Raw genomic sequence first — 25,248 nt, forward strand, 5'->3', positions numbered from 1 at the left:
TGCTGGTTTGCCTGATGGTACCAGGGTTCATTTTCTGGAGGAGTGTTAGAAACGTTTTGCAGCCTCCACAGACAAACCCACGACTTTGGGAGATTGGCGCACTGCTTTGTCTTGGAGGTCTCAATCCCCGTCCTTCCAGTTCTAGGCAAGCAGTGACTTTAAAATGCCTTTTTGCACTTACATATTTTGAAACAAACTCTGGGAAAAAAATTTGTGTTTGGAGGGGAACTTGGAAGCTGGCTTGTTTTATATGTGTGATAGAACATTTAAGATGCTCAGAGATTTGCTTTAAAAAATGAAAGCTTGAAACTTGAAGCCTGACATCCCTGGGGCCATATGATAAATGCTGATGGTTTTTGCAGAGGCACATGTTCTTTTCCTTTCCTTTTCACGTTTATTTCTTCGAAAGACGTGCCAGAGCCTGAACTTTGGAGGAACCCGGCAGCCTCTGCTGGGGAGAGGGAACTTCTCAAAGGAGAAACTTGTGGGTGCTTTCACTGTCTTGCCAGGTGGGTGCAGTGACATGAATGGTTTCAAGATGTAAGGTCCCACACTTGGTGTGCTAGTTTGTGGTTCTGATTCTGTCTCCTTGAGTCAATTGTTTGATGTGTTGTTTCAAGCCAGGTTCATGGTGAGCAGAGCGCCCTTTGGTTTTTTGATTTGTATCCTAATTGTTTAGAAATGTCCTCATTAAAAGACAAAGTAAACCCAGTTTCAGGTGCTGTGTTGAAGCAGGAACTGTGGGGTGGTGGGAGGGGGCCTGCGAGATGGGAGAAACGCATGGGGTCCTTCTCTGAGATAAAAGCCCGTCCCAGAAACAAAGGCTGTCGGAATACAAAAGCTCTTTGTACACGGAGCACGTCTGCTGTTATAGATGAACCCTCTCCGATGGCTGCTATCAAACTTGTCATATTTTATTCATGAGTTGTGGTGTGCCTGGATGAAATTAAGAAAAGCAAAGCTCCAAATCATAATTATGGCATAAAAAAGATAAAATAGTTATTATTGTGACATTTTTGAAGAATTCTTAAATCTCTCCAATAATTCATTTGGGAAAGTTGCATGGAACGACTGGGTGTGTGGCACGTATTTATGCTGGTTGGGGCTCCCGGGCTCAGTGACACCCGGCCCCACACTGACAGACTCTTTGCAGAGAGTGAAGAAGAGCATAATTAAGGAGAGGGCTACATCAGTAGTTACACATAAATAGAAACGCTGACACACATCTTTGCATTTATCATGCTCTCGTTATTACTCTGTGCTAGATCAAAATATTGTGCTGTTGCTTTTTTCATTTTTATCATTTTTTAAAAATAGAATATGGGCTCTGGATTGTCTGGTACCCCTAGGAGGAGGATTTGGGGGAATAGAAGCCAGAAAAGCCCATTTAAAGTACACCTAGACCCCATAGATGATGTGGGACAGCAAGAAAGAGTTTAAGAAAGAAGCTGTTGGTTTACATCATGAGTATGAAAAAGCAAGATGAAACACGGTTTAAAAAGATGTATCAACCATACTGGGGAAAAAAAAAAAAGGCCAACTGTTGTTCCATAGGTTTCCTCTGCTGACACAGGGCTTAGTTTCTTCTCAGTCACTCACCGATTTATCCAGAGACACCTATCCACCCACGCCTTCCTTATGTTCATGGCCTCCCAACTCTAGTCTCAAGTATTTATGGATTCAGTGCGAGATCTTTATTCACTCGGGATTTATTTTCATCGTACTTGATTCTGTCCACCTGTTCACACTGCTAGATTGTCAGCTACTTGAGAAGCTGGTAGAGGAAGCCCTCCCAGTGTAGCCTCTGCATGTGTGTGACTCCCATGCCGGCCTCTGACCCCTGGCACCCAAACAGGGAAGAAGGTGACAGCAACAAACGTTTTAAAACTGTTCGTGTAGATGATTGCATGTCTTTGTCTTGTTGCTTCTGTGATATAAGTATCATGACTATGTTACCATTTATGGGAAAGAAACAGAATTTCAGAGGGATTAAATGACCGTCACTTAGATACTAAGCGTCAGGGCTGATGGCACATTCCAAGGCTTATGATCTCAAATTCTACGACAACACAGGGCAATGTTTTCCAATCTTTTCCAGAGCTTGGCACACGAAGCAAATGGCTAGCTATATTTGTACATTTCACTGGGGAACAGAGAGGGGCTGTTTTGTTTTGTTGAGTTTTGCCGAAAGTACTCTGGTCACACCAAGAGCTGAGAGGATCCCAGGCTTAGTGATTCCTGTTATCAGGGCCCCAGCTTCTCCTAAGAAGCACCTGGGTGGGCCAAGAAGGGCCTAGAATGCTGGGGATGGAGGGGCTTCATGAGGGGGTGGGACTGGGTATATATAGAGTGTGGGCAGTTAGCACAAGCTGGAGATGTGCTGGGGAGGGGCCACAATCCCAGAAGCTTGGAGGGTCAGCCAGGTAACAGCTGAGCAGGGGAATGCAGCCACCTGGTGACATGGTGCGGTACCCTGTGTTTCCTCAGCGTCAGCATTCACTGCATTGTTGCCTGTGGGAATGGGGGCCCTATGTTGCCAGGTCACCTAATTTTTTACTAGGGATCTGGATTTTTATATGAACTCTCGCAATTTTTATAGTGTATTCCTAACACACACACTTATTCACATTTTTGTAATTACATAATGGTCTTAAAATCAATAGTGTCTTACAGTTCTAATTGACAGCTTTTTGTTTTCCTTTCTAGGGGGTGTAAAATAATGGTGTATCTTCTAAACTGTGGCACCTTGGACTTGATGAAGTATGCTGTGTTGGTTAGGAGAGTGATGTGTAAACCAATATGATAACACTCCATCTGGCCCGAGGCTGGCCCGCTTGCCACTTTTGACCTGGAGCCAGGATACCAAGCAGGACCCAGTTCTCAGCCATGGCTGCTTGTCACAACAGTTGTAAGACCATAACAAATAAATTCTGATGCTGGATCCACCTCAGGCTATGTTCCTGACTTTCTGGGGAGGGGAGTGGGGCCCTTAAAGGAGAGCCTTGTGAGCTGCAGGCATCACTGGGAGAGAGAGACCCAGCAGCCTTAGTATTTAAGCAGTTCGCTTGTAGCTGTGTATTTCATGTATCAGCTAGCCACAGCATCCTTTTTGTTACTTCATTTAAACAGCAGATCTCACCAGAGCGTCTGGGTGGCTCAGGTGGTTAAGCGTCCAACTCTTGATTTTGGCTCAGGTCATGAGCTGGGGGTGTGGGATCAAGCCCCATGTTGGGATCTGGGCTCAGCAGAGTCTGCTTGAGATTCTCTGTCTACCCCTCCCCCCTGCTCGCTCTCAAATAAATAAATAAATAAATAAATAAACAACAAATAAAATCTTAAAGAGATTTAAACAGTAGATCTCACCATAATGGGGAAGCTGTCCAGCCCACTAGTACAGGACAGAGTTTAGAGAGAAGTTCCTGGATTCCTGCTTTGAATTGCTTTGTTTTCTTGCTTTGTTTTCAGCATGAGACTTTGGAATCCTTTCTCTCTCAATCTTTGAGTGACTTGCTGGAGAAAAGTGGTTTCTTTTTGTGAGACTTTATCTTGGAAGGTGCGTCTATAACTCATTTGCCTATCAGTCAGTTGGCAAGCATTCAGTGAGACTTGGCTCTGCTGCTCTATACCCGTCCCTGTGCTGGGTCCTGATGGTACAGGAAGAGTTTGACAGACACCTCTCCTTCTGGACCCTTGGTCTGGGTGCAGGGAGGAGACAGCCAGCGGTCTATCGTATTCATTCATTTGTTCAACAACTATTTCTTGTAGCTCCATGTGACAAGCACTGTTCTGGGTGTCAGAGATGCCGCAGAGGGAAGGCAGAGGGTCTGTCTTCATGAAGCATATATGGTCAGCAGAGGTGGATGATGACAGTGTAAATTAGTGACTTTAGATAGTAATATGTACATGAAGAAAATAAAATAGTCTTGTGGAAAGGGCAGGAGAGGACTGGCCTTAGGAAGGATTGGGGAAGGCTTTTCGGCAGAGATGATATTTGAGCTGATTCCTGAATGAAAATTGTCACCCATGCAATGATAGTATTATGAATGATCATTTACGCTATTAATGATGAAGACTTTTCATGTGCTACCCACTGTTCTGAATTCATTATATTCATTAGCTCATTTAATCCTCATGCTACTCCTACAAGGCACATGGGTGTTATGAGCCCAGTTTTACAGAAAGGAAAACAGAGGCGCAGGGAGGTGAAATCACTTGACCAAGGTTATAGGTCCGTTAAGTGGCAGAGCTGAGAATTGAATCCAAGCTCTTCTGCTCTAGTGCCCACATTCTTAGAACAACTGTTACAAAGGCACCTTACGTTCAAACAAGTTTAAGGTGCTCAAGGATGGCCAGTGTGGATGGAGGTACCAGAAGAGGCCAGGGAGCATACCCAGGGCCAAAGCAAAAACTTCATCTTAATTTCAGCCTCAGTTGCAGCACCAAGTCATGTGGGGTCTTGCAGGCCAATGGTAAGGTGTTAGGGTTTTGATAAAATTGTGTTATGCAGAGTGGTGGTTTTAATAACGGCCCACCCAAAGGTATCCCTGTCCTAATCCCCAGAACCTGTGAATATGTTGCTTTACATCATAAAAACAACTCTGTGGGTGTAATTAAATGAAGGATCTTTAGATGTGGCCATGATACTCGATTACCCAGGTGGGCCCAATGTCATCACAAGCGTCCTTATAAGATGAGAGAAACAGGAAAGTCAGAGGGAGACGTGGCGTGAGCAGGGAAGTGGAAGGTGGTCCTGAGGCGCTGCACTGCTGGCCCGGGAGCTGTAGGAAGGGGACATGAGCCCAGGAAACCCGGAAAAGGCAAGCTAAATGGATTCTCCCCTAGAGCTTCTGGAGGGAGCCTGGCCCTGTCCACACCTTGGTTTTGGTCTGGTGAAATCCATTTCAGACTTCTGACTTTTTTTTCTTTAAAGCACTTTTATTTATTTTTCAAAGATTTTATTTACTTGAGAGAGAAAGAGAGAGAGACAGCACGAGCCGGGTGAGGGGCAGAGGGAGAAGCAGATTCCCCGCTGAGCAGAGAGCCTGACACAGACGGGGCTCAATCCCAGGACCCTAGGATCACGACCTGAGCTGAAGGCAGATGCTTGACCAGCTGAGCCTTCCACATGCCCCCAGACCTCTGACTTCTGCAACTGTAAGATACTAAGCTTTTATTGTTCGATGCTACTAAGTTTGTGGTAATTTGCTTTCACAGCAATAGGAAACTAGTACAGGCAGCTATTGGAGGGTTTAAAGGAAGGGTTGAGATGACTGATACTGAGTCTGAAAAAGGTCTCCATGATTCTCTGATAAGAAAGTGAGCGAGAGAGAAATTTGGGGGTGCGGGTTGGGCAGAGGTGTTCTTCTCCCCCCCACCAGGAGGAAGAGGAGTGGAGAGGTGGGGGTGGAGGGGCTTTTGAGGCACCCTGACAACTAACTAGAGAGGAGGCAGCGGAGGGCACGAAGAAGCCTCAAGATGGCCCCAGCAGTTGTAGGAAAACCAGAATGCCTCAAAGAGGAGGGAGGGGATAACTGTTAGGTTGCAGAGAGGTCAGTGGGGCTGAGGACTGAGAACTGACCGTCGGGTTTGGCAAGATGCAGAAATGTGAGATGTGGGCAAATAAGCGGGACTGGTCCAGATAGCTGGAAATACAGGCTGGATGGCTCCCTCCAGCCCGTGGGTGTCGTCTTACTCCCTGTGGTACAGAGCCTGCCGCAGAGAGCGTGTTCCACAGTCGGCGTTTGAATTTTGGAGTGGAGAGTGGAATTCCCCTTCAGCTGGGGCTCCAGAACTCGTGCCCCTGCGGGAACGGGGTGGGGCCCAGAGGGAGGAACAGGGTTTGGATCTGCCTGGAGAAGGCGCTGGAGCTCCAGGTGGGAGGAGTCAGGCTGAAGTGCTCCACGCACCTCCCGTGCCGGCACTCAGCTCACTTGTGGCCCGTGAGGGCTCGCACGGGGAGGAACTAACCCCCTCCTAGGAAGGGGTCATTCGGGGAGCCGAAAGGAATATCTGCTGGGCAAGTCAGACCATACCCCGAGAGAGAAGACTCCTTGGGAGCCCGATGAAGCACCCTCTGAGATGAATGATCACGAAGGGGCTCTTTAAAACACGGAAGGAGTCACTTACTGAAAACTGGCTGCTCAGGTTGGTCGCCCTAGGACACGCAGGAGCCAGATCATTTGCAACAAGGATAAAAGACCCATTTTCCCCCAAATCGACCTTTTCGTTTCTTCAGAAAAGCTTCAGTAAATGGGGATTGTAATTTTCGCCCTTAGTTGTAGATCTTGTTTGGGAAGGTGGTAGCGGAAATTAGCCGAGAAGGATCTGCGAGCCAGAGAGCAATTATGAGTTCAGGAGTAAGCGTTTCCAGCGGTTCACTTCAAGGGTGACATTAATGTTTAATATGATTGGAATAAAATCTCTAAAGAGGAGGTCAGCTTTCAAAAACACAGCAAGAAGCTACACCCATTTCTTGGAGCTTCTGTGCAAAGCCTGGAGTTGGAGGTATCCATAGAGCTTTACTGTCCCTGCTCAGCGCAGGGCCGAAAGGCCAATAATTGCATGGTTTCCCCAGGAACCCCAAAGCACAGACAGACACCCTGTGGCCAATGCAGATAGAAAAATACTAAGGGAGACCTTCCCAGCTGTGACTCTGGAACTAATTAGCTAACTAGGCATGTAATTAGATTAATGCATATGATCTAAGAGCTGATGGTGTGCTTTTTAGGATGGTGGAAATAAAGGAGCTGAGGAAAAAAAAATTACACTGAATTTCAAATTCTGCCCCCTATCAGAAATCTTCAGGCCCCTTGCAGTAATGGAGCAAAGAACCTCCCCACCAGCCCTGATAGGTGGCCTGATTCAAGCTGGGGAGGGGAGGGGGTTATTGCTGGGCAGGTGAGGGTACCTTATTCATCACTTAGTTCCTGCTGGTTTACTTGGGACTAAAGCTGTTTTATGATTTCTCCCTGTTTTAGAACATTGTGGAAAAGATTTTTTTCCTCCTTCCCATAGCCTAGTAAGCTGGGCCCATATTCCTTTCTCGGCATACATAGTGACCAGGCCTGCCCTAACGTAATAGGCCAATTACTTCTGGAAGGACCCCCTGTAACTAGCTGCCCTCTTTCTCCTTCAGCTCATTTGGAGAAAACAAAACTGCGTGTTTGAAGCTTGCCAAGCCCCCTTGCCTTTGCCAGGTGCAGACTTGTGCAATTCTGAGGCCCCATCCTTCCTTAGTATCAAGTCACGCCCCTCACCTCTGACCACTGGGACGCCAATAAAGTAGATTCTTACCTCTCTGCCTCCTCTCGTTCTCTGCTTCTCATTCTTTCCCTCACTCTGTCTGCCGTAATGCTGCCCCGTTGGTCCCTACGTACCAAGTCTGTGCAGTTTCTGGGGTGAGATAGTGCCCAGGCCAATGGAGTCCTTTCTTGCTGAACCTCTTGACGGTTTGCTAACGAACAGGATGGTGGTCATTACAGCCTGTGTTGAAGTTGGACATCAGTCCACTAAACCAACTCTGTTCCTTATGCGTGAGAGGAGAACATTTCATCAGGAGTATTCTCCTGTGGCTGACATCTAGCTTTGCGGGCTGTGCACTTCTGGAGCTCTTTCTAATCTGATGCAAAAGTTGTGTGAAGATACCCGAAGGTGAATGCGTGCTTAGAGCTGTTTGCATATCACCACGAGGGGAAGCCAACTCTGTTTTGAGGCTGGGCAAAGAAGTAGCCAGTGCGGTTTTCATCAGGCTGTACACAAGCTTTTCCAGAAGAGAGTTGCTTTCTGCTTCTCTGTGCCACGACTGTCTTTTTGCCCACGGAGCCATGGGAGCTTACCTTTCAAACATTAGCTGTTCACCCTAGTAATTGCTCCATCCTCTAATTTAATGAAAACCCATTAAACCGAAACAATAATTAAAATGAGACATCATCTCTGTAGGAGGTTTGCATATTAAAATCACTGTGCATTTCAATGCTGGCAGATTTTTATTCTTGAAAAACCGCATTTGAAGCAACACGTAAAAATGATTTATGATGAATAATCCTAAATTAGAGCTTGGCGGTTAAACACGATGCCCTACTGTTTACTATTGAATTTGAGAAGGTACGGCAAGGTCAAGGCAACTACGGCATCTAAAAAGTCTTTTATGCCCGAGAATTAGGACTGTGCACAAAAGGGAACTAATTATAATTGGGTCAGCTTACTGCTCCAAACTTCGTGAGCAGGCTGGAGATGGCACTCAATATATGGAGGAGTTCAGGGTCTTGGAGGAAGAATTCTCTTGTCTTGATTCTGTTGTGATGAGGGAAGCCGTGCAAAAAAAATAACTGCAGAAATAGACTCAGAAGGCACATCTTTGCCTCTTGCCGAAGGTGGGGTCTTGGACAAGTCCCTTTTCTAGGAGTCCGAGGCCGCCTCTTCAATGCGAGGCTGTTAGTGTCCACTCAGCGGTTTATTAGGACTATGGGCTGCGATCATGTGTGTGAACACATTGGTGCCTGTTAAAACTCCCCCTTCAGTGTGTAGCTCTCTGGGGTGCCTTTGCAAATCTCGACAGAAAGGTCCTCAAGGGCGGGCTGGAAGTCCCTAGGAAGCACGTGCTATGTGCCGGGCTTCCATGTGTTCTCTCACTACTTTTTACGGAGGCAGGGTGGGTGGTATTGCCTCTGTGTCCTGGGCGAGGCAACTCCAGGATGAAGGAAGTGGAGTTAACCCAGCTCTTTCCGCAGCTGTGTGGTGGAGCTGGCATTCCAACACCAGCGGGGCTGAGCCCGGAAGATGGCACAGTGCAGCAAGGGTGAGTTCTGGTTGGCCCAAGACCAGGGTTTCAATTCCAGTTACGCTACTTACTAGGAAACTTCTTAACTCTTTGTACTTCATAAAATGGAGGTAGCATCACTACTACTGACCTCACTAGGCTTCGGTGAGACCTAAATTAGGGTAAGTTCGGCTTGATGTCTAGCACGTAGCAAAAACTCCAGTGTTCTGGGTGTTGGCTGGCTGGACCTAGACTGGAGTAGCTGGGAGCCTCATAGATGATGACCAGCTTTTAAGAGCAGAGTGGCTACGAACTGCCTCCAGCCGCGGCTGGCAACCGCTGCTCAGCTCCCTGTTGCCTTCTCCTGGGCAGCCTCGGCCAGCTGCGGCGGGAAGTGTCTCGTGCTGTGGCGGTTGCCGGTGTAACTTGGTACTCCAACCCTCAGGACCCAAGGCCTGTCTCTGCTGTGCTCCACGTAAACCAGATATTGTCATGTGTGTCCTATGTGGCATGTACGAAGAGCTGAATATGTATTGAATCCTCATACTATTCCCATAGAGTAGATGCAGTCTTATTCCCATTTTACAGATGAGAAATCTGAGGCACAGAGAGGTTAACTTGTCTAAGGTCCTATCTGATAGGTAGTAAAGCTGGAATCTGAACCAAACAGTTGGGCTCCAGAGCCTGAGCGCTTCAGCACTATCCTCCACTGCCCCTTAACGGGAGAGCAATTCTCTGAGGAGGAGCTTTGGTCCTATTCCGGGTTATTTCAGCCTTGTGATACTTCCTGAGCATGCCCCGTTACGGCTCTGAACTAAACCATTCCCCTTCAGCTACATTTGTGTCTTTAATCCTGGACTCTTAGCCCCTCGTGACTAGAAGAGGTCTTAGTTTTGTGTTCAGAGGAGTGCTCAAAGTTTTAAAGGTTGTGGGTGAACAAATGAATAAGTGGATGAATGGATAGATCCTAGGACTGCCCTCATGTCTTTTATAAGACCCTGGAGAGCGTCCCGTGCTGGGAACAATGGTTTTGCTTCCACTTGATGCCCTTTTGTGCATGCAGCTTCATACAGTATGGTGGGCATGCCTTTGGGTTTATCAGAGTCTTGAGAGTGCGAATTAAAAATGCTACTCAAAGAAGTCCTCTGTTACTGCCAAAATCTCCCCCTTCTTGAGCTGTCATGGGCTCAAGCTGTAATGGGTCCATGCTGTAATGCCCCAGCTGGCTATCCTGGGAGCTGACGGGTCCCCTGTATTAAGGAGGGGCATGGTATTCCATAGGAAACCAGACCTGGTTAAGGTTGGCTGGAGGGAGCATCTGATATCCTCACTGATTTAAGAGACACAATTATATGATAAAAAGCAAGGTGATTGGTGTGGTTTTTTTTTTTCTTTAGTAGCTTGCCCTTATTCTCTTCTGTTTTTAGATGTCCTAACATTTTAGCATACATTTTTTTTAATGAGAATTCTCCAGTTGGGAAAATGGAGATCTGTGCCAGAGATTTTACATTAGCTCCCAATTATTGATCTCTTGATGGCCGGTGGTCAGTCCTATGTCTCTGCCATGTGTCAGTAAAACTGAATCTTAACGTATACTTGCTGTGCCGTACACGTGTGCATGTTTGGTATCATTGCCTAGGTATTTCCTGTGTTCTAATACTGTTGCTATGCTTGTTCTACGTAATTTTCCATTGGGTATATATAGTCTGATTTAACTATTTTTGTTAGATAACTTCTCTGGTATACAATGCGGTCTTTTTTCTCCCATCTAGGTTTAATTGATAACCTGGTTTCAGGTGTATGACATAATCTGATGTATGTATATATTGCAGAATGATTGGACAATAAGTTAACACCCATTGCCATAGTTAAACAATTTTTTAATAACTTTTAAGATCTGTTCTTAGCCTTTTCAAATATACAATACAATATTATAGTCACCATGCTCTATGTTGCAGCCCTACAACTTAAGTATTGGATAAATGGAAGCCTGAACCTTATACAAGGTAGTCTTAATCATATTAACATCTTTTCATCAATCTTTTGTTTTCTTGCCCTATGATTCAGATAAAAGTGGTGTTCATGCTTTACATGTCTTTATTCTGAGGTGCCCGACTGAGATGGGGGTGGAGGGATGTGGAGCAAGGAGGAGATTGGATCACTGGTAGGTTGCAATGCCAGAGGAGGAGTGATCTTGGTATGCTGCTTTCTTAGTGACAAGTGGGTGCCTCGATTATCCTTACTGGTATTTTTAAAGGTTTATAAGAACTTTCGCTGCCTTAACATGCCTTTCTAATAAGTGAAATTACAGAGGCACCAGAATCTTTTAATGGAGCTACATAGTAATTATGAAAAATGTGTGACAGGATTCCTTAGGTTGAGTTCCCCAATGGAGGAGTTGGGAATGCTTAACTAGCTTTCTTATTCCTTAGGCAGCTCATTATTTTCATGTAGTTTTTCTCAACAGGTTGGGGTTATAGTTGAGTGTCTTTGGTAAACCTTCTTTGTTATACTGTGCTCCAGATTTTAAAGTCAATATAGAGCCTCACACGTTTGTTGCATTAATAATCTACCATGTGCCAGGCATTCTGCAGAGTGTGGAGAATATATTGATAAACCATTCCTCCTGGGATTTTACAGTCTGGTGGGCATGATGGCACTAATGAAATGGTTATACACAATAAAATGATTACACACAAAGCCTTGATGGTTATGATAAATAAAGTGAACACATAGGGAATCTGAGCTGGCTTGGGGTGGTCAGAGAAAAATTAACAAACTGGTACCCAGAGAAGAGCAGACGGAGAGGGAGACATGAGAGTGTTAAGTGTGGAGAGACATGGCCCTGGGAAGAAAAAGGAGGCTTGTGCTGCTGGAGTGCAGGAGTGAGGAGGGGTGGGAGCAGGGAGAGGATGACCAAGTAGGCCACGGTGCCAAGCGAATGCCATGGAGTATCATGGCAGACTCTGCTGGGGCAAGACGCCTTTTTTTTTTTTTTTTTTTAAATCTCCATTCACTTGCTGTGTGAAGCTGTAAAACTTGTGTGCATCTGTTTCTTCATTTGTAAAATGGGGGGGGGGTAGATAATGATATTTAGCTCAGGGATTGTACAAATAGATTGCTCATAGATATTGCCCGAGTGACTACAAAGTGTCCAGCACTGGGTATATGATGCTGCTTTGTTCCTTTTCCACGTGAATCAAGCGTGGCGCTCACACACCTCGGTGAATAGTAGTTGTGGTAGGGTGAGGAGTGTAGTTTGAGCACCAGCCTGCCTCGTGGGAATCTCCCCATGGCTTCCTAGCCCAATGTCTTTTAGAAAATCAAATTCTGTAAGCTTGAGTTTTCTCATTTGCAGAGGAGGAAAAAGAACAGTGGCTGCTCCTAAGGTTACTATAAGCGGTATGTGCAGAGCAGTTAGCCTTCTACTGGCACCACAGCAAACTGTACACATGTTTATTCCTGATTCTGGCTTCTGGAGCTAACGGAGGTTTAATGGAATGTCATTGTGAATTTGCTAGTGAAGGTGGAGCTCCCTTACACGTTAACTAGGAGTCTCCTACCATCCCTACTACTTTCTGCTCATGATTTCCACTGCTTCNGACTAGAAGAGGTCTTAGTTTTGTGTTCAGAGGAGTGCTCAAAGTTTTAAAGGTTGTGGGTGAACAAATGAATAAGTGGATGAATGGATAGATCCTAGGACTGCCCTCATGTCTTTTATAAGACCCTGGAGAGCGTCCCGTGCTGGGAACAATGGTTTTGCTTCCACTTGATGCCCTTTTGTGCATGCAGCTTCATACAGTATGGTGGGCATGCCTTTGGGTTTATCAGAGTCTTGAGAGTGCGAATTAAAAATGCTACTCAAAGAAGTCCTCTGTTACTGCCAAAATCTCCCCCTTCTTGAGCTGTCATGGGCTCAAGCTGTAATGGGTCCATGCTGTAATGCCCCAGCTGGCTATCCTGGGAGCTGACGGGTCCCCTGTATTAAGGAGGGGCATGGTATTCCATAGGAAACCAGACCTGGTTAAGGTTGGCTGGAGGGAGCATCTGATATCCTCACTGATTTAAGAGACACAATTATATGATAAAAAGCAAGGTGATTGGTGTGGTTTTTTTTTTTCTTTAGTAGCTTGCCCTTATTCTCTTCTGTTTTTAGATGTCCTAACATTTTAGCATACATTTTTTTTAATGAGAATTCTCCAGTTGGGAAAATGGAGATCTGTGCCAGAGATTTTACATTAGCTCCCAATTATTGATCTCTTGATGGCCGGTGGTCAGTCCTATGTCTCTGCCATGTGTCAGTAAAACTGAATCTTAACGTATACTTGCTGTGCCGTACACGTGTGCATGTTTGGTATCATTGCCTAGGTATTTCCTGTGTTCTAATACTGTTGCTATGCTTGTTCTACGTAATTTTCCATTGGGTATATATAGTCTGATTTAACTATTTTTGTTAGATAACTTCTCTGGTATACAATGCGGTCTTTTTTCTCCCATCTAGGTTTAATTGATAACCTGGTTTCAGGTGTATGACATAATCTGATGTATGTATATATTGCAGAATGATTGGACAATAAGTTAACACCCATTGCCATAGTTAAACAATTTTTTAATAACTTTTAAGATCTGTTCTTAGCCTTTTCAAATATACAATACAATATTATAGTCACCATGCTCTATGTCGCAGCCCTACAACTTAAGTATTGGATAAATGGAAGCCTGAACCTTATACAAGGTAGTCTTAATCATATTAACATCTTTTCATCAATCTTTTGTTTTCTTGCCCTATGATTCAGATAAAAGTGGTGTTCATGCTTTACATGTCTTTATTCTGAGGTGCCCGACTGAGATGGGGGTGGAGGGATGTGGAGCAAGGAGGAGATTGGATCACTGGTAGGTTGCAATGCCAGAGGAGGAGTGATCTTGGTATGCTGCTTTCTTAGTGACAAGTGGGTGCCTCGATTATCCTTACTGGTATTTTTAAAGGTTTATAAGAACTTTCGCTGCCTTAACATGCCTTTCTAATAAGTGAAATTACAGAGGCACCAGAATCTTTTAATGGAGCTACATAGTAATTATGAAAAATGTGTGACAGGATTCCTTAGGTTGAGTTCCCCAATGGAGGAGTTGGGAATGCTTAACTAGCTTTCTTATTCCTTAGGCAGCTCATTATTTTCATGTAGTTTTTCTCAACAGGTTGGGGTTATAGTTGAGTGTCTTTGGTAAACCTTCTTTGTTATACTGTGCTCCAGATTTTAAAGTCAATATAGAGCCTCACACGTTTGTTGCATTAATAATCTACCATGTGCCAGGCATTCTGCAGAGTGTGGAGAATATATTGATAAACCATTCCTCCTGGGATTTTACAGTCTGGTGGGCATGATGGCACTAATGAAATGGTTATACACAATAAAATGATTACACACAAAGCCTTGATGGTTATGATAAATAAAGTGAACACATAGGGAATCTGAGCTGGCTTGGGGTGGTCAGAGAAAAATTAACAAACTGGTACCCAGAGAAGAGCAGACGGAGAGGGAGACATGAGAGTGTTAAGTGTGGAGAGACATGGCCCTGGGAAGAAAAAGGAGGCTTGTGCTGCTGGAGTGCAGGAGTGAGGAGGGGTGGGAGCAGGGAGAGGATGACCAAGTAGGCCACGGTGCCAAGCGAATGCCATGGAGTATCATGGCGCGTTCCCCTGGGGAAAGACCCTTTTTTTTTTTTTTTTTTTTAACCTCCATTCACTTGCTGTGTGAAGCTGTAAAACTTCTGTGCATCTGTTTCTTCATTTGTAAAATGGGGGGGTAGATAATGATATTTAGCTCAGGGATTGTACAAATAGATTGCTCATAGATATTGCCCGAGTGACTACAAAGTGTCCAGCACTGGGTATATGATGATGCTTTGTTCCTTTTCCACGTGAATCAAGTGTGGCGTTCACACACCTCGGTGAATAGTAGTTGTGGTAGGGTGAGGAGTGTAGTTTGAGCACCAGCCTGCCTCGTGGGAATCTCCCCATGGCTTCCTAGCCCAATGTCTTTTAGAAAATCAAATTCTGTAAGCTTGAGTTTTCTCATTTGCAGAGGAGGAAAAAGAACAGTGGCTGCTCCTAAGGTTACTATAAGCGGTATGTGCAGAGCAGTTAGCCTTCTACTGGCACCACAGCAAACTGTACACATGTTTATTCCTGATTCTGGCTTCTGGAGCTAACGGAGGTTTAATGGAATGTCATTGTGAATTTGCTAGTGAAGGTGGAGCTCCCTTACACGTTAACTAGGAGTCTCCTACCATCCCTACTACTTTCTGCTCATGATTTCCACTGCTTCGAAAGCTGCTTGGATCAATAACCTTAGACCTTCTTAAGGGCTGCAGGACCTGACGGTGGAGCGTATGCCCCCTCCCCACAGCCGGAACTTCCTCTGTACTCAGCAATGAAAAGTCCCCTGCTGTTTCAAATTGACAAGTGTTGATTTACCTTTGGGGCCAATCTTACCACTAGCTCCCATGGGACTTAGGCTAGAAGGACGTGCCGTGTCTCCATCTGGATTCTGCCATATGTGAGGCTCTCCGTGTAAACTTGTTGTAATTACTTAGATGTTCCCCAAATTCTCCATCAGCCAAGGCTGAGGTGGGCTGCCGGNGCTGCCTTAACATGCCTTTCTAATAAGTGAAATTACAGAGGCACCAGAATCTTTTAATGGAGCTACATAGTAATTATGAAAAATGTGTGACAGGATTCCTTAGGTTGAGTTCCCCAATGGAGGAGTTGGGAATGCTTAACTAGCTTTCTTATTCCTTAGGCAGCTCATTATTTTCATGTAGTTTTTCTCAACAGGTTGGGGTTATAGTTGAGTGTCTTTGGTAAACCTTCTTTGTTATACTGTGCTCCAGATTTTAAAGTCAATATAGAGCCTCACACGTTTGTTGCATTAATAATCTACCATGTGCCAGGCATTCTGCAGAGTGTGGAGAATATATTGATAAACCATTCCTCCTGGGATTTTACAGTCTGGTGGGCATGATGGCACTAATGAAATGGTTATACACAATAAAATGATTACACACAAAGCCTTGATGGTTATGATAAATAAAGTGAACACATAGGGAATCTGAGCTGGCTTGGGGTGGTCAGAGAAAAATTAACAAACTGGTACCCAGAGAAGAGCAGACGGAGAGGGAGACATGAGAGTGTTAAGTGTGGAGAGACATGGCCCTGGGAAGAAAAAGGAGGCTTGTGCTGCTGGAGTGCAGGAGTGAGGAGGGGTGGGAGCAGGGAGAGGATGACCAAGTAGGCCACGGTGCCAAGCGAATGCCATGGAGTATCATGGCAGACTCTGCTGGGGCAAGACGCCTTTTTTTTTTTTTTTTTTTTAACCTCCATTCACTTGCTGTGTGAAGCTGTAAAACTTCTGTGCATCTGTTTCTTCATTTGTAAAATGGGGGGGTAGATAATGATATTTAGCTCAGGGATTGTACAAATAGATTGCTCATAGATATTGCCCGAGTGACTACAAAGTGTCCAGCACTGGGTATATGATGATGCTTTGTTCCTTTTCCACGTGAATCAAGTGTGGCGTTCACACACCTCGGTGAATAGTAGTTGTGGTAGGGTGAGGAGTGTAGTTTGAGCACCAGCCTGCCTCGTGGGAATCTCCCCATGGCTTCCTAGCCCAATGTCTTTTAGAAAATCAAATTCTGTAAGCTTGAGTTTTCTCATTTGCAGAGGAGGAAAAAGAACAGTGGCTGCTCCTAAGGTTACTATAAGCGGTATGTGCAGAGCAGTTAGCCTTCTACTGGCACCACAGCAAACTGTACACATGTTTATTCCTGATTCTGGCTTCTGGAGCTAACGGAGGTTTAATGGAATGTCATTGTGAATTTGCTAGTGAAGGTGGAGCTCCCTTACACGTTAACTAGGAGTCTCCTACCATCCCTACTACTTTCTGCTCATGATTTCCACTGCTTCGAAAGCTGCTTGGATCAATAACCTTAGACCTTCTTAAGGGCTGCAGGACCTGACGGTGGAGCGTATGCCCCCTCCCCACAGCCGGAACTTCCTCTGTACTCGGCAATGAAAAGTCCCCTGCTGTTTCAAATTGACAAGTGTTGATTTACCTTTGGGGCCAATCTTACCACTAGCTCCCATGGGACTTAGGCTAGAAGGACGTGCCGTGTCTCCATCTGGATTCTGCCATATGTGAGGCTCTCCGTGTAAACTTGTTGTAATTACTTAGATGTTCCCCAAATTCTCCATCAGCCAAGGCTGAGGTGGGCTGCCGGGGTGTTTGTTTTGTCATGTTTCTGGCTGCTACTGTTCTTGCCCCCTCTACTCGCTGATCTGTGGGGAGTTTCTTCTGATATTAGGTAGAATAGCTTCTGTCCTGCTGGACTTCTAGCGAGAGATGCTTGCAGAGAAGGAAAAATGCCAGGATAATGGAAAACACATGGGGTGTTCACATCTGCATAGCAATCCTGCAACGAGTGCCCTCTTCTCCCCCTCTCTCCTGCCTGGTACATGCTTATTCATCTTTTTTGCCTCTGGCCCAAAGCTCTGTCTTCCACCGTGTCCTTCCCAGCCTCCACTGGCCCCCTCCTTTGTGCATTGCCCTACCCTACCTGTTGTCCCCAGGTGACAGCCTTGCTTCTGCAGCTATCCTCAAGGGCAGGAACTGTATTTCTCCTGGTTTCCCTCCTGCCCAGCAAGCACAGTGCCTGGCACAAAGGAAACACAGGTATGTTTGACAGTGAACATTCTCACCCTGTCATCAGGCAAAAGGGAAATGAAGCTGCTTCTGTAACAGGCAGAGAAGAGTGTGTGAATATCCTCATTTAATTTCTTCAGTCTCCTCCCTTCACCCAATACTTTTTTTTTTTTTTTTTAAATCTGATGCTTAATCATCATGTTAGCATTTTTAGTCTTTAAAAATGACTAGGTAGAGCCATTTCATCCTAGGAAAGAAAAAGTACTTAACCCTTGCTGCTGATTTAGCACTTCTAACTAGATCATGTAAAACTTCTGGATGTTTGGAAGGACAACTCTTTTTAACGTAAAATGTTCGCTGTAAGTGGTGGTGGTTGTGTGGGCAATGACCTTGATGGAATGGTAGACTCCACGTCTTTTGCTCCCGGAGGTCAAACCGCCTTACCCACCAAATTCAGATGCTTGCATCATGTGGCCTATTAAATCCCGAATGTCCAGGAGGAAGCAGGGGAAAGAGATGGAGTAGGATAGGTCCAGGCTGGCGGAAGGGTAGGCCACCCTACCGGATTCCTGGGTTTTGCATTGTTCATGTGTTCATTCTTTGCCCCCATCAGCTGCTTTGCTGATGTGGAGGTTACGTGGACTGGAGTGGTGGTTATCAAAAGGTGGCGTTCAGCAGGTGGGGGGTGCCTGGTGCCAGTGTGTTTCCACTCTCGGAGAAAGCAAGTGCTTTTAGTCCCAGCTTCAGTTACCGGTCTGGTGAGTAGTGATGGGTTTGACTGGCATCTCTCAGGCAGAGTACATGTGGGGGCCAGAATGGGAATGGCATGAGTATCAAAGATAGGTATCCGACTTACAGATGACATAACTGTCATTTTGAAGGTGGTGTGATTTGTACATTATGACTTGGTTCTCCCACCCCGTTTTATTCATAGGTGACATGCTTATTCAATCCTCTTTATCTGTGTTCAACACACTTAGGTTTCAATTATTTGATCTATGTTGAACATGTTTTACAGGTTTCTAACTTGCTATCTTTAACACTTCCTATGAGCTTGATTCATCCCACATGTTTTTCTTGTTCTCTCTAGCAGAATTGAATATTCTCCAATGATACAGAAAGCACATTATAATAGTTGCATATGGCAGTACGATAGTCTATAGATTCTCATTAATTGAATTTCATCGGCTGCTCGTTTAACTCCGGGGTCGGGGGGAGGCAGGTTGCTGCAGAGTAGGTGACCTATCACTTGTTCCAGTAATTGACAACTTTACATTTATGTTGATTTGGAAAATCAGCAGAGGAGAGAACTGTAGAAGCTAGGCGTTTCATATGTAGAAAACACCTTCGGTCCTGTCCTAGCTGGATGGCTAGGAGCAGGGTAAGGTGATGAACAGAAATGAACTGTCGAGTCCTAGGAAGAACTTGAACTCCATGATCTCTAGTCATTTACATTTTCAGATATGGAGTGTGAGGCTCAGAGAGGTAAAATGTCTTACGAAGGTCACATAACTAATTATCTATAAAACTTGGTAGTCCTCAGTCCCTTGAAACCTGGTCCAGTGTTCTTGCCTCTATGTTGTAAGAAGTGGAATTACTTTCTGGTGTTCTTTTAGCAGCTGAATTATGGTAAGCATTTACTTGAAAGAGCTTTTCTGAAAATGAGAATGGACATAAAGTCTCCATGTATGAAAATAGATGTTTTTTATATTTCACTCCGGTGACTGCTAATGGGGTCTCGTTATTTCAATGTGCCAGTCATTTACAAAGAGAAATGAGAGGCCGGCAGAGGAAATGCTCGGTTTTGTAGGGGGCGTTGGGTGAGTAGCAGTGTGGTTGTATTGGATTAAACTGTTAGGTGGGGTGTCCTCTAAATAGGGGCTGGATTGGCCCTGAACATGCTTATACATGATAAAAATAAATAGAAAATAAATTCATTAAGTTTTTATTGGATACCTGTTTTATGCCAGGCACTGAAAACTGTAGATACAACAATGAATAAATAAGTATGCCTGTCTTTGTGGAGCTTCTAGTCTAGAGGGGAAAGAAAGGAAATACAGGGGGGAAAAAAACCATGAAACAAGAGCATAAGTAATACAAAGAAAGATTACAGTGATCAGGTGGTACGGAGAAAATAACCAGAGTGGTGTGTGTTATATCAATGGAGAGCCTGCTTTGGAGGGAGTGACTGGGAGGTTGCATTAGCAGTTAGAGCTGAAGGAGCCAGGCATGGTAAGAGTGGGGAAGAGCTCTGTGGGCAAAGGGAGGAGTGGTACAAAGATCCTGAGGCAGGAGTGGGCTTGGGTGTGGAAGAATATGAAATTGGAGGGGAGATGTAGGCAAGTCAGATGGTGTGTGACCTCGCAGGCAATGCCAAAAAACCTGGATTTTTATTCTGGGAGGACTAGGAAGCCATGGAGGGTTTTTAGCAAGAGACTGGAAGGATGCTGATTTAGGTGTTAAAATGAGCTCTTGGGTTGCTGTGGGGAATGGAGAAGGCAAGGCTATATGGAGCAGGGAGACCGGTCAGGAGGCTGTTGGAGATGCCCCAGTGAGAGATGGCGAAGGCTTGGAGAGGAGTCTGAGTTGAGTTGAGGGGCAGTGGACAGAGTGCCGGCATGGGAGTCCTCACANGAGATGGCGAAGGCTTGGAGAGGAGTCTGAGTTGAGTTGAGGGGCAGTGGACAGAGTGCCGGCATGGGAGTCCTCACAATTTGCTCTTGGGTTGGATCTAGAGGGTAGAAGAAAAGGAAGATTCAAGGACAAGTTATGGTCTTTTTGGTTTGAACTGGATGGTTCTATTTACTAAGACTGGGAACTCCAGGAGAAAATAGAGGGTTGGGGGTGGTGGTGGGAGGAGAACAGGTGGGCATATACAGTCTGAAATGGTTATTAGACCTTCATATGGTGATATGAAGGATATTGAATGTGTCTGTNTGCCTGAAAACAAAGTATTGCTAAGGTCGGTGGGGGCGGGGGGAGAATGAAAAAGGCAACCTGGGTCCTCTGGACATTTCTAACTGTGCATCTTTTCTCTTATTTTCCCTCTCCTTCCTTCTGTATTCTCCTTCTCCACCTCGTTCTCTGTCCCTTTCTGTTCCTGCGTTTCCTTCTTGACTCCTAGATACAGAAAGGGAGATCCATGCCGCCCCTCACGTGAGTGAGAAATTAATCCAGCTCTTCCGGAATAAGAGTGACTTCACTNTTGCTTAAGGGAGATATTGGGGTGGTAAATAGACACTTGAGTGTCATTGGCCATGGAGCTGGGATGATCTCCGAGAAAACAGTGTGAGAGGTGAGGACACTCATCATTGATATGCCTTCTGGAGGAAAGAGCTATGAATATCGTGGCTGACTGATCATTGCTTTGGGCTCAATCTTCAGAACCTCTGAGCTCTCTGGGCCAACACTGCCAGTCAGTTAATTCCTAATAGATGAATAAAGAAGGAAACCTTAAAAAGGGGAACAAGGAAACATGGAGGCTAATCTCAAGAGCCGTGTGTGTGCGTGCGTGTGTGTGTGTGTGTTCATTCTCCTGGCACTAAATTCTAGGTGGAATTTATTAGGACTTGTTCCCAACAGTGTAAAAATGTTAACAAACATTTGCTAAAGATCTNCATTCGAGAGCTGGAACACAGGTAAGCTGTACTTCTGAAAGTGTACTTAGAATTAAGGGACCCTACAAAATGTCTTGGAATTGAGAGCTTGTATCTCTAAGAGAATATGTAGCTAGCTGAGGCCTTGTTGCTGTTGAACATACTGATGAATTTTCTTTGCATTAAGAACTTACTTTGGGCAAAGTGGCTTTCTTGTTGACTCTCCAAGGACCACTCCTCAGTTTCTTGCCTATCTTCTGTCTTCTGGTAGACTTGGCTCCTATGAAACCACATCCTCTGTCATATTGGCTTGAGGTCCTCAAGCAAGTTAGACTTAATACCCTTCAGTAGGCATTTATTATGTGTTTACTGTAGGCAGGGACTGTGCTGGCACTGGAGATACAAGGTGAAATATAAAAAATTTCTGTTTTAAGGATCTCATAAGGCAGTAGGGAAGATGAACAAATGTNTCCATAGGCTAGACTTCTACAGCTGGAAGATCGTGATGTTCTTTTCTGTGCTGCAAACTTGAAACAGCAACTTGTAGAATTACACAAGGCTGGAGAGGCCCTGAGAAATCCCCTAGTTCACCTGTCCTCCCCTACCCCCATTTTGTAGATGAGAAGACCTTGAGGATTCCCGCCCCCCACCCGTGGCATTAGAAGCCACTCTTTAGCATGAGGTTCTCCAAGGCCCACGTAGTCTGTGATATTGCTTGGGCCGCAGAGCTTTTGAAGGTCTTGGTTCTTTCTCCAACTACAAACACAAAGTAGTTGTACAGAGGATGGATGGGGTCGGGGCATGAGAGGAGGAACCAAACAGACCTTTGGTANGGAGTGGTACTATAGAGGTGCCTCTGTAGCCACTCTCCAGAGAACAGACGTGTCTGGGAGTTCACTTATCCCCCAGGCAGCCTGTAGTCAATGATGGACAGAATGTGGGAGTTCAGAAGCCTAGTTCTTTTGCCTTGGAGGCCTTAAGACCAGCCAGCTCTGCAGCTTGATTAATTCTCCAGTGCTACCTGAGATTAGGCTGGGTCTTCCAAGTCCTGCTCCCTTCCCTCGCCTANTTAGAAGCCACTCTTTAGCATGAGGTTCTCCAAGGCCCACGTAGTCTGTGATATTGCTTGGGCCGCAGAGCTTTTGAAGGTCTTGGTTCTTTCTCCAACTACAAACACAAAGTAGTTGTACAGAGGATGGATGGGGTCGGGGCATGAGAGGAGGAACCAAACAGACCTTTGGTATTCATTTGTCATCCTCTGAATAGTTTTCTTTAATTTTGCTCTGTTGGTCAGTTTCTGATTTGAGGCAGTGAGCTGTACAATAATGAGAACTCGTAGTTTATCACGATTGGGGCGTGGGGGGAGGGTCGGAGTCTAAAATGCTGAATGTCTCCCTATGCAGAACTTGGAGAAAGAGACTGCTGGCCAGGAGCAGGATGGGCTGGACTCACATGCCTCTGGGCTTGCTGAATTGGCCTCCACTGCAGTATTTCATGAGTAGAGCCATCCACTCCACGTTTACAGAAAAATTCCAGGCACCCTTAGAGATCATGAACATGCCTTGTATTCTTGAAGCAAAAGTGGAATTGTCTGGCCTTATTAACACTAGTAAATCTTTGCTGGGTACAGAGCAAGGCCAGGTTTCCCTCTACACATCGTGAAGAGAAAGAAACCGAGTCTGTGGGGAAAAGTACAACTGGAGACTGCTGAGGGGGCATTTGGGTCCTGCTTAAACACGGGCTTCTCAGAATTCAGGATCCATCCGATTGTCTCTCACCTTTTTTACAGCAACTTAATCTGTTTGTAGTCTGCCACATTGCTCCGTGTCCCGTCAAAATTTCTGTCAGCAAATCACTGGCTGGCCAATTATGAATTTGTCAAAGTGACAAGTGGTACAGTGACAGAGGTGGCATTTCGGGGTTTTGTGTTGAATGAATGCTGCTGGATGGAGGGGTGGGTGGTGCCTGAAAACAAAGTATTGCTAAGGTCGGTGGGGGCGGGGGGAGAATGAAAAAGGCAACCTGGGTCCTCTGGACATTTCTAACTGTGCATCTTTTCTCTTATTTTCCCTCTCCTTCCTTCTGTATTCTCCTTCTCCACCTCGTTCTCTGTCCCTTTCTGTTCCTGCGTTTCCTTCTTGACTCCTAGATACAGAAAGGGAGATCCATGCCGCCCCTCACGTGAGTGAGAAATTAATCCAGCTCTTCCGGAATAAGAGTGACTTCACTTTTTTGGCCACTGTGCAGCAAAAGCCATCGACTTCAGGAGTGATCCTCTCCATTCGAGAGCTGGAACACAGGTAAGCTGTACTTCTGAAAGTGTACTTAGAATTAAGGGACCCTACAAAATGCCTTGGAATTGAGAGCTTGTATCTCTAAGAGAACATGTAGCTAGCTGAGGCCTTGTTGCTGTTGAACATACTGATGAATTTTCTTTGCATTAAGAACTTACTTTGGGCAAAGTGGCTTTCTTGTTGACTCTCCAAGGACCACTCCTCAGTTTCTTGCCTATCTTCTGTCTTCTGGTAGACGTGGCTCCTATGAAACCACATCCTCTGTCATATTGGCTTGAGGTCCTCAAGCAAGTTAGACTTAATACCCTTCAGTAGGCATTTATTATGTGTTTACTATAGGCAGGGACTGTGCTGGACACTGGAGATACAAGGTGAATTATAAAAAATTTCTGTTGTAAGGATCTCATAAGGCAGTAGGGAAGATGAACAAATGGCACTAAATATTGTAGATGCAATGTTAGGAATGTATGTTTAAGGAATAAAGGTAATAATAGTGCATTCTGAAGGATCGTGGTAAGCTAAGGCAGGCTTCAGAAAGGATTGTGGTTGTATAAAGGAAAGTGAGTATTCATTCGACAGGCTGAATAAAGAGTAAGGGGTGGGAAGGAGGGCATTCCAGAAATCACTTGCTATGATTTTTGGGAAGGAGAGGTGGGTGGGGACAGTGGTTGGCACGTTGTATGTGGGCAGAGGGCTGAGGAGTCTGGGGTGGGCAGGGAGGAGTGGTACTATAGAGGTGCCTCTGTAGCCACTCTCCAGAGAACAGACGTGTCTGGGAGTTCACTTATCCCCCAGGCAGCCTGTAGTCAATGATGGACAGAATGTGGGAGTTCAGAAGCCTAGTTCTTTTGCCTTGGAGGCCTTAAGACCAGCCAGCTCTGCAGCTTGATTAATTCTCCAGTGCTACCTGAGATTAGGCTGGGTCTTCCAAGTCCTGCTCCCTTCCCTCCCCCGACCCCCCATACTTCCTTAGGAAATCACTCTGAAGTTCACATGTCAGAGTCTGTAAACCTTCCTTTACCTGTTTAGGTGGACCTATGTAAAAGCAATTCAGCACACTAGGTCGGTGGTTAAGGAAGATCAACAGAGTGGCAGCTGTGGAAGGGCCAGAGTTCTGGCAGGCCAGGAAGTCCTTCTGACCTACTAAGCAGGAAGAACAGTGTGGACAGTCAGAAGAGAAATGCGGAGAAATGCGGTTTTGGGGGTGGGGTGGAGAGGTGCAGAGAACAGACTGTGGCTGGAACAGAGGATCTCCACGTGCCTTTTTAGCAGAGGTGAGGATCCAGAGTCCTCTTTTCAATGGTGAGGTTTGATCTCTGCCTCATACGGATGTGATGGGCCCTGATCCTTCTGTAGGGATGTTGACACATAACTTGGCTGTTTCTGGGTCAGCCCAGAGAAAGCAAGGCGGTGTGTGTTGGGGAGCAGGGACAGGTTAGAGGCCAAGTGTTCTGTAGACTCGGAGAAGGCATGGGAATCCTTGGTACTCCAGGGTGGAGGTGTCCAGCCAGTCTCAGCTTCATGGACCTGGAAGGGTCGTGTGCTTGCCCCGCTTGGGCAACCTGGTGGGGGTGGGCGTGAGGGTGGCCTCAGTAGGAGGGCCGTACGAGTGACCTAGTATAGAACATAGAGGATCTTTAATCTCCATGAAAGCAGAGGGGGAACTCAAGGCGAGTGAGAAGCAAGTGGAATGGCAACCANACAATAATGAGAACTCGTAGTTTATCACGATTGGGGCGTGGGGGGAGGGTCGGAGTCTAAAATGCTGAATGTCTCCCTATGCAGAACTTGGAGAAAGAGACTGCTGGCCAGGAGCAGGATGGGCTGGACTCACATGCCTCTGGGCTTGCTGAATTGGCCTCCACTGCAGTATTTCATGAGTAGAGCCATCCACTCCA

The 25,248-nt window shown here is 45.6% G+C and overlaps 1 protein-coding gene across 3 annotated transcripts in view; it reads left to right on the plus strand.

Moving 5' to 3' along the window:
* Positions 1-25,248, plus strand: part of NELL1 (neural EGFL like 1) — an 885,423-nt gene that overhangs the window by 53,970 nt on the left and 806,205 nt on the right. For 2 of the 3 annotated variants that reach the window (XM_034645600.1, XM_034645602.1), the window contains exon 3: positions 23,206-23,356. In XM_034645600.1, the coding sequence (XP_034501491.1) occupies positions 23,206-23,356 (151 nt within the window). The remainder of the gene's footprint in view (positions 1-23,205; positions 23,357-25,248) is intronic. The other variant, XM_034645601.1, reaches the window with a different exon arrangement.

Source organism: Ailuropoda melanoleuca, chromosome 16 (genome assembly GCF_002007445.2).
Source record: "Ailuropoda melanoleuca isolate Jingjing chromosome 16, ASM200744v2, whole genome shotgun sequence".
Lineage (NCBI taxonomy): Eukaryota > Metazoa > Chordata > Mammalia > Carnivora > Ursidae > Ailuropoda > Ailuropoda melanoleuca.